General features: G+C 41.9%; 1 protein-coding gene across 2 annotated transcripts in view; it reads right to left on the bottom strand.

Annotated features, from left to right (window-relative positions):
• The window catches only part of IMPG1 (interphotoreceptor matrix proteoglycan 1), a 92,742-nt gene that overhangs the window by 21,274 nt on the left and 58,299 nt on the right, over positions 1–13,169 (bottom strand). For both annotated transcript variants that reach the window (XM_030859518.2, XM_070043485.1), the window contains 2 exons: positions 4,344–4,872; positions 1,321–1,540 (listed from right to left, as the gene is read on the bottom strand). In XM_030859518.2, coding sequence (XP_030715378.2) covers positions 1,321–1,540; positions 4,344–4,872 — 749 coding nt within the window. The remainder of the gene's footprint in view (positions 1–1,320; positions 1,541–4,343; positions 4,873–13,169) is intronic.

A 13,169-nucleotide genomic window follows, 5' to 3' on the forward strand; every position in this document is an offset into this window, starting at 1 on the left:
CTTGGCTCCTATTGTTGGATGGGTCTCTAAGTAGCCTGTCAGCTCCCTGGGGAGGAAAAAAGGGAGGGGGTCGGGCCCTTGTCCCTCTTATGCTAAGTTCTCCCTATATATGTTCCTGTTTTCAATTGACTGAAAAGAATTGGTCTTCTGATCTTAACTGGCAGGGACCCCCTGGTAGTTTTCAGAGGAAGAGGCGGTATCTTACTAGCATTTAGGAGGTCTTTGATTTTTTAGGGGTCCGGAGGGCTTGCTTAGCTGCTTGTGTTCAAAGGTAAGCGCTCCCAGGCTCAGTGCCTTCAGGCTGTCTGTCTTTTTAATAATCCTGTTTACTGAGGTAGGAGGCAATTTTCTTAAAGTTGCTCAAGGCTCTGCTCCATCAAAGGGAAGCGTCTCCCAAGTGAGCCTTTTTGTTTGCATTTTGCCCGAGGCCTTTCCCTACCCCTTCATTGTTAGTCCCCAGGAAGCCAGGGAGGATGTTACCTATCCACCTCACTAATTCACAGCCAATTAGGAAGTTTGTTCTGAACATGACTCCAAGGTCGCTTTTCCAGTAGATTTGGAGCCTTGCCCCCTTGCCATGCAGAGAATTAAAAAATTGTCTTCAATTGGTTAGAAAACAGAATTTTGAAGCTAATGGTGGAAACAGTTCCCAGTTTGGGCATAGCTGGTTATATTGGTACGTACACTATGCTTTATCATCAGAACAAATGTTTGCTATTTTGTAGCTTCGGGCTCAGCCCCTGTATCTTTAAGGTTTTTTTCACATCTAACTGCTTTGTTTTAACCTGCACATGTGGAAGCTGATCTAGGGTATACAAATGGGAAGGGACAGGATTTTCTTCTTGGGTGATGGTGAAGTGGCTTTCTTCCAAGTTTGAGTTTCGGTCTAATGATTATTTTTCTTTCCTCAGGAAACTGTCTCAGTTTCATCCCGAATTGTGCTACGAAGAGGACTGGAAGGTTTCTTAGGTGGTTGCAGTTCACTGAGAAAGTGCTTTTGACTTCCGGCAAGATATAAATTAGCTTGTCTGGGGGTTATGTTAAAAAAAAATCTCTTAAGCACAGCATAAGTTTTGTTCTGTGGGGAAATTATAGAGCCCAGATTGTGAAGCAAGAGGTATACTTGCTCTTTGGATGTAGGAAAACTTTAACCTGCATGTCTTAGGACCCTACCTTTCTACCACGTTGATTCATAGCTTCTGAAAAGTTATTCTGTCAAGTGCAGTTTTAAACTGATTCTTGTGGCCTCAACGTTGAACTGCATGCCTAAGCAAACAAAACCAAAACACCCCCACACTTTTCTGGGTTGGATTCTTTTACCTGGTTCCACATCGAGAGAGTAGCTATCTATTTCCAGATCGAGCTGCTGTGCGGCCGCAGAACGAAAATCCTCCAAGACCCCTCGCACAGCCTTGGTCAGGTTATATGGCACTGAGTTAGCAAACTTCATTTTGCTATTCACGATCACACTCCCATTTCTGAAGTTAAGTATTTCAAGTTGCTTAAAACCTGTGAGATTGGATCGTAGATATGGAACCAGCTGCAAAAATAAAAGAGGGTTTACTCTTAACGGGGTTCTAAGTGCTCAGATGCTTCTCCTTCCATTTGTACTCACATTTCATTATCTGAGGCATAAATTTCAGTTCCTTTTTTGACACTGATTTTTTTTTTTGCGGTACGCGGGCATCTCACTGTTGTGGCCTCTCCCGTTGCGGAGCACAGGCTCCGGACGCGCAGACTCAGCAGCCATGGCTCACGGGCCCAGCCGCTCCGCGGCATGTGGGATCCTCCCGGACCGGGGCACGAACCCGTGTCCCCTGCATCGGCAGGCGGACTCTCAACCACTGTGCCACCAGGGAAGCCCTCAGTTCTTTTTTTTATGTTTGTGTTTGAATTGAACATGAGACCAGAACACCACTATTTAATGATCTATTTGCAGTGATTATGTCCCATATTTCCACTTTCCTGGGTACTGAGATGGATGGGCAGTGATTTTCTTCATGATGAATTGTGAGAACAGAGGATTGAAAAAAAAATCCAGGTCAATACTATCAGCCAAGAAGGGATGCCAGGTTCAGTTATTTAAAAAAAAAATCCAAGTAAATAAAAACGTGTTCCAAACTGAGCCCAGGAGCAGACTGACCTATGCCTGGTCAATAGGACATCCATTTGGAAGCAACCAATTTGAAATGACGTATTGAAATAAACAGCTGAAACATCAGCTCGTCTGTCTGTGCAGGATGCTTCATATCAACACAAATGTGGTGAAATGGAAAGAGCAGAGAACTTGGCTGTCAGAAGACTAGGTGTCAGTCCTGTGACTGTTGCTAGCCAGCGGTGTGACCTCATCAAGCCATTAACTACTGTAGTACCTCAGTGCTCTCACCTGAATTATGAGGGAGAAGAAAAGTTGTTCCCTAAGGACCTTTCCCAAGTTATAATTTAATAATCTCAAAATGATGCCCACACCTGTCTCTTGTAAGCCACAGCCATCCTTTTTTTTTGGCTGTGCTGCATGGCATGTGGGATCTCAGTTCCCCGACCAGGGAACCTGTGCCTCCTGAAGTGGAAGCGCACAGTCTTAACCACTGGGCCACCAGGGAGGTCCCCACGACCGTCCTTGAGATCACTTTTCAGAAATGTCTGAAACTCAGCGATGTCTGCTTTTTTTCCGGCCTTGAAAGTGAGCCCTCTCCTTCATGAACCAACACCCACGAACCCAGAGAGGGCACAGATGCAAACTACAATCTCCCAGGCTTGGCCTAGACCTGCTTTTCCTTTGCCCCTGTCCCCACCCCACCAGAATTTTGACACTGACCCAGACCCACATGTTGGTACCCCTTCCAGTAACCGCCCCCCCGCACAAGGTCATTGTGAAAATAAAATGAAATTTTATACAAAGTGTGGAACCGCTCTCTCCTGTTTTCTCCCACCTACTTTGACTAGGCTCATTCTCTATGTCTTAACATTGCTTTGGCCCCTGGTGGGAATTCCCTGTCCTCAGCTAGTGTGCAGACAACTAGCTGCTCCCTTCTCCCAAATCATTCTCCTCTTCTTCACGGGAAAGAGGCTGCCCAGCTAGAGACCACATTTCCCAGCCTCTCTTGCAGCAAGCTGTGGTCACATGACCAGTTCCCACCAATGGAATATGAGTGTAAGAGATGTGGGCAACTTTGGCATCACTTGCTTAGGAAATTGCTTGCCCTGGGCTTCCTCTCTTTCCCCTTCTCACAGTGGAAACAGGGATGTACTGGCGACCCAGCTTTGGCTGCATGAGTGAGGAAACACCCTTGGGGTTGGCAGAGTTATAAGATGAAGGGATTGTGAGTCCCTGGATGACGTCATAGAGCAGAGCTGTCACACCCACCCAGTGGAAGAAAAATACACTTGTACTCTATTTAAGTTACTGTATTCTTGATCTTTTCATTATGGCAGCCCAGCATGTACCCTAGTTAATACATCTGGGTTCGGTGCCCTGGGACTCTGTTCCTTGAGATTGTCCCAATATCTACTCACCTCATTTGGGGGAGGGGGGAATAGCACAAAGTCTTACTTTAAAGTTCACCTGAAGCATTGGTGTTTATGTGGTTTTAATTTGCTAATGATTTAACTTATATGTAGCTTACAAATATTTTTCCTCTTATTTTCAAAAATTCTGTAATCTTTGTGCTATGCCTTGTGTACTTGAATTTCATTAGCCGTGACTGTGTAGAGGTTCATAGTTCAGCAGTTTTCACTGTGCATGTATTTCTAGTACATGTGAGTTTGGGGGGTGTTTCATAAATCAGGGTTATATGCCACCATGATTGTCTTCTCACTTTCTTTGTTAGGGCTTGGGATGCTAAGCCATTTAGTCAGTTTTTTTTTTTTTTTAGTTTTATGAGAATTGAAGGGGAACTAAAAAAAAAAAGAATTCTTACACTTGAACTCTTGGCCTCACTTGTGCTGGACTTTTCTAGCCTTGAACCCTTTATTCAGATGGCTGGAAAACAGCATGTGGTATTATAACTTAGGGAAAGTCCGCTCATATTGTTTATAAATTCCAAGTTCAGTCCGTGAGTGGTTATGTATTATTCCTGGGAGAACTAAATCGGGAGGAACTATAATGAAAAGCTCTTAAAAATAAGTTTGTTCCCAGGACGCTGGGCGGCAGTGGCCCATTGGATCTGAATCCATCTCAACGCTCTAGCTGAATGCCGTCGGCAACAGCTATCTCAGAGGCTTGTCTCTTCCACCTTGCATTGCTCAAGACAGCCAGGGATTATATTATAAAATAATAGCAAAAAAAAAAAAAAAAAAAAAGAAAGGAGACACACAGATAGCTGTATGTGGTGTCCACTCACCAGTTGTGTGAATCGCTGCTCCAGAGCTTGGTACTCCAGTGAGCTCTTGTTGAACAGGTCAGTGGAGAAGGGCACGTTGGCCACACGCAGACTGAAGAACACCACCAGCTCTCGGCCCCTGGCAGCGATGGTCATGGCGCTGGTGGTGATGTACTGCAAAGCTGGGCCAGGAGTGATGTTCTCCAAGAAATGATCCAGGGTGGAAACATACCCACTGAATCCCAGTACCTCAGAGGATGCGTGAGTGCTGGCGAGATCCGTTCCGTCTAAGTCTCCGACTGTATCTTGACTGCTGATACTCAACCTGCTGTCTTCTGAAGATGCAGGTGAATGTGAAATTTCCTGAGCCAATTGGCTGATGGCAGAATAATCATCGGTGGGGATGGTTAGCTGTGGGATTAGTACTGTCTGATCAAGGGAAATTATGTCTGTGGCACTTTGATCAGTCTGAGAAAAGATGCTCGATGCAGTAAAAAAAGGTCGAGTTTCTGATAGGGAGGTGGAGGCCACAGCAGGTGGAGACCAAGAACTGTCCATGGAGGAAACTCCTGAGAGCAATTCATTATGTCCAAGCATCCCCGCAAAGAACAGAAAGCAAAAAAGAAAATCCAAAGTTAAAATTACTTTTGGAAAAATAACATTTGACTATCTTAATGTCATATTTTTTATATTTATTTTTAAATTTCTTCGATTTTATTCCAGTTTTATTGAGATATTGACATACCTCACTGCATAAAGTTAAGATGTACAGCATGTTTTAACTTACGTAGTGAAATAATTACCATACTTAGTATCATATTTTAAAAAGCAAATTGGTGGTAATTCCCTGGTGGTCCAGTGGTTAGGACCCCGTGCTTTCACCAATGAGGGCACGGGTTCAGTCCCTGGTCAGGGAACTAAGATCCCGCAAGCCACATGGCACGGCCAAAAAACAAAAAAGACAAATTGGTACAGAAAGGGCAGGCAGCCCTGTGTCCACACCTAGGGAGACAGAGGGTGGGTCTCTATAACCATTTTATTCAGGCCCAATACTTCTGGATATGCGAGACTAAAAGAGCACCAATTGCCTAGAATTACAGGAATTACTTACTGCCCAGTGAGACACAGCACATCTAGGGACCAGGTGGTCAAAAAGGACTAGGTCAGCAGGTGGTGGCACACCACAGATGGCTTTGGGGTAGACTTGGATCCCACATCCCCATCTGGACTTCCCAGACAATTAGCTGTGCTCTTTTGGCCTGGAGTTTTATTCACCTTCCAATCATGCAAACCTGAATTTTATGTAATTGGATTTTTGGGGGGATCTCAGCTTATCACATTTTGGTAGTTTCATCAATTAAAATTTAAATTATGCTTTTCCAAAATTGGATAATCTGACTGAATAACTTGCCTATTTGCAAAATGATATGGAGACCGTGAAGATGTGGGTTACACATATAATTGAACTTTGTATTGGCCATACAACTAAATATTGGGTAATATTTAAAGGTTTTTTTCATTCCTACATGATTATACCTTGATGATACCACCACTTTGCATTGCTTTCTTGAGTAAGTACATATTGAACTACTGAAGTCCATTCCCTTTTTGGTGCAAAATTAAAATCAATAAGTATTTATGAACTAAGAAAGTGGTTATATGAAGCTTTCAGATAAAGATATTGGTGGGTTATTAAAATATTCCAATAAACCTAAACCTAGAGCCACTGATAGATAATATTTAAGGCATTAGGTAGATCAAAAGAGGGAGCTTTCTGTGAATACTTTGGTGGCATTTTGGCAAATATGTGGGAAAGCTGTGTTAAAGTCCAAATGCTAAGCATGATGAATGGACTGTCTGGATGCGGATATAATCTTTGAACTCTCAGTCAGCTAATTTACTAGAGTGCAATCACCCAAACTGAAAATCCAAGTAATAAACAGCTCTGAAAGGTAGAATCATATTACTTTTATTAGTTTCTTAAAATAAAACCTGTCTGTGGAGAATTTAACCAGATTTCAGAGAAGCACGCCCTTTTCTTCCACCTGGGGAGGATGCCTGGGTGTGTCTACCCATAATTCACTCAACTATCAGAAATGATGTTTTGTAACATCCAAGATCTTTCTAGATATACACTTGTAGTTTTATTCAAATCTCTATTGCCATGGACTGAATGTTTGCATTCTCCCAAAATTTATATGTTGAAATCCTCATCTCCAATGTGACAGTATTTGGAGGTAGGGTCTTTGGGAGGTAATTAGATCAGGAGGGTGGAGCCCTCATGAATGGGATTAGTGCCTTTATAAATAAAAAGAGACATAAGAGAGATGATCTCTCTCTCTCTCTGCCATGTGAGGATACAGAAAGAAGGCATCTGTGTGCTAACCAGAAAAAGCCCCTCACCAGGAATTGAATCATCCAGCAATTTGACCTTGGACTTCCCAGCCTCCAGAACTGTGAGGAAGAAATTTCTGTCATTTAAGCCACCCAGTCTATGACGTTCTGTTATAGCAGCTCAAGCTGACTAAGACATCCTTGGAAAGATCTGGGATAAATAAGTTGAAGGCTTCAAGTACTATCAGTGGTTTGATTTGACTTTGTGCTGGGGGAAAATGCATTTGAATCTGAGCTCCTCAGCGCTCTTCCAGATGGTCAGGGTCAGGGAAGAAGCACAATGACAGGTGTCTTCTTTCTGCTCCAGGCCAGAATCTCATTACTCATACCTTTCTCAGTAGAGAGATTTTAGTCAGATTAAAACAGTCTGTTGCATTATGTCATCAACCAGCAAGCAAGAATTTCTAACTCTTAACCTTTGTGGCATCTTTTTAAAAATTTTTTTTAATTTTTTGGCTGTGTCGGGTCTTAGTTGCAGCACACGAGATCTCTTGTTCAGGCTCACGAGCTCAGTAGTTATGGTGCGTGGGCTTAGTTGCCCTGCAGCATGTGGGGGGCACTTAGCTCCCCGATCAGGGATCAAACCTGCGTCCCCTGCATTGGAAGGCAGATTCTTTACCACTGGACCACCAGGGAAGTCCCTGTGGCATCTTAACATTAATCATTCACATTCACAATAAACCCAACCAAGTTATTTCACTGATAGAACCGTTGGCTATTTAAATGTACATTGTTAGATAAAATACAGGATTTCCACTGGAACGTACTTATACTAAAACGTTATTTGTTGTTTATCTGAAATTCAAATTTAACTGGTTATCTTGTATTTTTCTTTGCTGAATCTAGCAGCCCTATTTAAGTGTGATTTTAACAGACCCCTCACAGTCTCTCAGCTTGATATGGAAACTACTAAGGCTATAGTCAATTCTTTTGAAACAAAATTTCATCCAGACATTACCACCACTTATAAATGTATTTAAAATAATTATTCATCAGATTCTTATGCAAAAGACATGCCAGCAACAAAGGCCATCCTAACCCTAAGTTTTTACACTGCAATGGAGAAGGCAAGCACGAAAACCCAAGGCCATTTATTTCATCATGAGGTATGCAAAACAGACTCCAGATAACTTGACTTTTTAGCTGTCATGTTAGAGCATGCGTAGAGTTCTCATGAGGGCATGAGGTATGTTTATATGTATGTGTGCCCAGGGGGCCGCTGGTAGAAGCCCAGCTGCTGGGTGTAAAGGAAAAGGCTATTTTGGTCACTTTCTGGGCAGGAGATCTTCCCGCAAACAAAGGCCACAGATGAAATGCTCCAAACCAGAGTGGTTGAACTCAGGTCCAGCTGAAGCCCAAAGTGGGATAAGCCAGTAACAGGTGAGGATGGGCTCAGTGGGGGCAGCCAGGAGCCCCACTAGTAGCCAGAGGAAGGCACAGAGACGTGTGAGGCAAGTGCAGATGAAAGATCGTTCTAAATGCTGCTGGAAAGGGTCACACATCTACATGTACCCACTAATCATAAACATCTGGTGGTCACCTGGTTTATGTTTAAAAACCTAAAAACAAAGATTCCACAGTCTCCTCTAGATCTTCAAGTGATGTGACCAGCAAGTTCTTAATTCTCTATCAAACAAATCCATTCTTATTTATCACAACAAAAAAGTCATCTTCTTTTTGGCATATTATAGAAATAGAACATATGTGTTTACTATTCATTCATTCAGCAAATAGATATTGATGGCCTACTATGTGCCAGACACTGTTCCAGGTGCAGGGGTACATCAGTGAACAAAACAGATAAAGGTTTCTGGCCCCAAGAAGGTTACTATCTAGTGGAGGAAGACAGAAAATAAACAAAATAAGCAAAGGGAAATATATTCTATACCAGGTGGTGATAAGAGCTAATGAAGTAACATGAAGCAGGAAAGAAGGTGGGAATGCTGGGTTTGCAATTTTATACGGTGGTCATTGAGAATGCAATATTTGAGCAAGACCTGAAGGAGGTGAGAGAGTTTAGCCATGCAGCAAATGCAAATGAGAAAGCCAGAGAAAGAAGGGTGCCTGTATTGCTCCAGGAACAGCTGGCTGTGAGGGCAGCATGGTCAAAATAAAGTTCTATACTCTCAGTTGAGAGTGAGGGTGACTAAAGATATTTTTAAACACATAAAGTCTCAAAAAATTCCTCTTGGGCACCCTTTCTTAGGATGTGTTTACCTAAAATGATAGGGTAAACCAAGAAATAGGAAGACATGGGGTACTGAAGAAAAGTTAGGGAAATCTCCAGGAAGAAGGTGAAGGGAAATCCCCATCTCAGAGAGATGGGTACTCGAGGTGTAAAAGGAAACTAAGTACATGCGATGCTTGTATCACCAAGCCCACTGCCATTGTACCAATTTTTTTTTTTTAACTTGAGAAAACTACTAATGGATGTGCTCCATAAAACAAGAGAGTGAACTCAGAGGGGCCTGAGATCTAGGGATCAGGGAATCCAACTCAGGAGAAAGGCCAAGGAAATTTTAAGGATGACAGAAAATGGAAATCCCAGGTGACAGCTGTCCAAAAGGCCTAGAGAGTAGTAGTCCAGGAGAAAGAGAAGGTCTTTGAAAATTGGAAGTGATAAGTTACCTGATGTGGAAAATTCTACTGGAAATTTCAATGCAAAATTTGAAAAGAATTGGCAATAAGTACAAAGAACATTAAGCAAATAAAAAAATCAAAGAAAACATTAATTCCAGGAAAACAGAAAGTAAACATATTTAGAGCAAATAGTTCATCTGTAAATACATAATGGAAACATTGAATATTGATTCAATAATAGTTATTACCATATTGATAGGGAAGGGTGTTGTAAGAAACTTAAATCCTTATTTGCAATAATAGGAAGTCAGTACATAATGTATAAAACAGATGAGTCAAAAGATGTATATTATTTAAGAATATGGCAAGAATAAATGCCAGAAGAAATAGCTGAGTTAAAAGGGAGTACTTTTGGTAAGTGGGACTGCACAGTGGGGAAGTGTGAGGTAGCAAAATGCTGTATTTGTCAGAATACTTCAATGATATGGCTTTAGAAGTATTAAACGTTTTATTCTGAGACAACTGAATATTCAAATGCAGTTCTAAGAATAGTAGAGAAGGGCATCAGTGAAAATGGCAGAAGAAGAAACTCCAAAAGTCAAGTTGTCCTTCACATTTGAAAGTTACAGGTAGTAAGTAGCTGGGATACAATAAGAAATATATATTTGCCTCAGCCTCCAGTTCCTGACACAGAGCTCTTAAATTTCTGAACCTTGAGCAACAGCTGGAAAAGTATGCCGTCAAACCCGTTCCAGGGAGAAATTGGGAGCTGTGTGTGTATGCCGGCTCCCTCTGTGCTGAACCCCAGGGGAAGGCCACAGGAAGTGCTTGGTACCCATTTAAAATTGCCTCTTTTGTCTTCTGTGGTTCTGGGGGACTGTGAATGCTGAGCTCCATTGGCTGCCAGAGCTGGGTGATTTGGGAATCAGTCCCTCTGATGGCAGCCATAAAAGTTGGGAAGCCAGTTTTTAGCTGGTTGATCAGAAGTACAAGTGACAGCCTGGGACTTTGGTATCTACAGTAGGGGGCAGTCTTGTGGATCTGAGCTCTTTATCTGTGGGCTCTGCATCAACTCCAGGTGTTTAGTGTCATAATTGAGTTGTAGGACACACAGTTGATGTCTGGAGAGTCGAGAATTGGTTGATATAGGAAAACTCCCTACACATTTGATATTAGAAGTGCTGTGAATAGAGAAGTAGCTCTTCTTTTAGTAGCCAAACCCTCAGGAGCTTTGATACCCTTCCTGAAGCAATTATCTGATGATACAGTCCAGCCAACTAAAAGATACATCAAAACAGAGAACTCAGGAATACAGAAGCTATGATAGAAGGTTTGAGATTGAGCCTTAAATCCATTTAAATATGGAAATCTGTCCAGGAAGCCATGGGAGTTGTGGCCGCAGAATCAATTTTAAATTTATAAACCTTGACAGTGTAATATACTCATCTAGTTATCAAAACTTGGGATGTGGGAGAGTGAAGATGGCTGGACTATGGGTGTTCTGATAGTCTTACCTTTTATGACAGTACATCAAAAATGCTGCCCAATGTTGGTACATACAGTGTAAATGAAATGACTCCAAATTAATATTTTAGGTAATCTTATTCTTAGCCTTTAGGGATCTTTTAAGAATGAGTATCTCATAAAGTAAGGAAGAGGGAGACCCTCAAGATGGCGGAGGAGTAAGACTTGAAGATCACCTTCCTCCCCACAAATACATCAAAAATAGATCTACATGTGGAACAGCTCGTACAGAACACCTACTGAATGCTGGCAGAAGACCTCAGACTTCCCAAAAGGCAAGAAACTCCCCACGTACCTGGGTAGGGCAAAAGAAAAAAGAAAAAATGGAGACAAAAGAATAGGGATGGGACCTGCACCTCTGGGAAGGAGCTGTGAAGGACGAAAAGTTTCCACACACTAGGAATACCTTTCACTGGCAGGGATGGGGGCTGTGCAGGAGGGAAGCTTTGGAGCCACAGAGGAGAGCACAGCAACAGGGGTGCGGAGGGCAAAGCAGAGAGATTCCCGCACAGAGGATCGGTGCTGACCAGCACTTACCAGCCTGAGAGGCTTGTCTACTCACCTGCTGGGGCGAGTGGGGGCTGGGAGCTGAGGCTTGGGCCTCAGAGGTCAGACCCCAGGGAGAGGACTGGGGTTGGCTGTGTGAAGACAGCTAGTGTGCCACTGGCTAGCTAGCTAGCTGGGAGGGAGTCTGGGAAAAAGTCTGGACCTGTCAGAGAGACAAGAGACCATTGTTTTATGGTGTGTGAGAAGAGGGGATTCCTGCTCTGTGTGCCCACAGAAGGCAGAGCACCACCTAAGCGAGCTCCAGAGATGGGTGTGAGCTGCAGGTTTATTCCAGGAATGCAAGGATTCTTCAATATACACAAATCAATCAATGTGATAAACCTTATTAACAAATTGAAGGAGAAAAACCATATGATCATCTCAAAAGATGCAGAGAAAGCTTTTGACAAAATTCAACACCAATTTATGATAAACACTCTCCAGAAAGTGGGCATAGAGGGAATCTACCTCAACTTAATAAAGGCCATATATGACAAACCCACAGCCAACATCATTCTCAAGGGTGAAAAACGGAAACCATTTCCTCTAAGATCAGGTTAAAGACAATGTTGTCCACCCTCACCACTATTATGCAACATAGTTTTGGAAATTTTAGCCATGGCAATCAGAGAAGAAAAAGAAATAAAAGGAATCCAAATCGGGAAAGAAGAAGTAAAGCAGTCCCTGTTTGCAGATGACATGATACTATACATAGAGAATCCTAAAGATGCCACCAGAAAACTACTAGAGCTAATCAATGAATTTGGTAAAGTAGCAGGAAACAAAATTAATGCACAGAAATCTCTTGCATTCCTATACATGAACAACAAAAAATCTGAAAGAGAAATTAAGGAAACACTCCCATTGCAACAAAAAGAATAAAATACCTAGTAATAAACCTACCTAAGGAGAAAAAGACCTGTATGCAGAAAACTATAAGACACTGATGGAAGAAATTAAAGATGATACAAACAGATGGAGAGATATACCATGTTCTTGGATTGGAAGAATCAACATTGTGAAAATGACTGTACTACCCAAAGCAATCTACAGATTCACTGCAATCCCTATCAAACTACCAATGGCATTTTTCACAGAAGTAGAACAAAATATTTTACAATTTGTATGGACACACAAAAGACTCCTAATAGCCCAAGCAATCTTGAGAAGGAAAAACGGAGCTGGAGGAATCAGGCTCCCTGATTTCATACTATACTACAAAGCTACAGTAATCAAGACAGTATGGTACTGGCACAAAAACAGAACTATAGATCAATAGAACAGGAAAGAAAGCCCAGAGATAAACCCACACACTTATGGTCACCTAATGTATGACAAAGGAGGCAAGAATATACAATGGAGAAAAGACAGCCTCTTCAATAAGTGGTGTTGGGAAAACTGGACAGCTACATGTAAAAGAATGAAATTAGAACACTTCCTAATGCCATACACAAAAATAAACTCCAAATGGATTAAAGACCTAAATATAAGGCCAGATAGTATAAAACTCTGAGAGGAAAACATAGGCAGAAGACTCTATAACATAAATCACAGCAAGATCCTTTTTGACCCACCTCTTAGAGAAATGGAAATAAAACCAAAAATAAACAAATGGGACCTAATGAAACTTAAAATCTTTTGCACAGCAAAGAAAACCATAAGCAAGATGAAAAGACAACCTTCAGAATGAGAGAAAATATTTACAAATGAAACCACATAGGATTAATCTCCAAAATATACAAGTAGCTCAATATCAGATAAACAACCAAATGCAAAAATGGGCAGAAGAATTAAATAGGCATT

The sequence above is a fragment of the Globicephala melas genome, chromosome 14 (assembly GCF_963455315.2).
Source record: "Globicephala melas chromosome 14, mGloMel1.2, whole genome shotgun sequence".
In the NCBI taxonomy this organism is placed as follows: Eukaryota; Metazoa; Chordata; class Mammalia; order Artiodactyla; family Delphinidae; genus Globicephala; species Globicephala melas.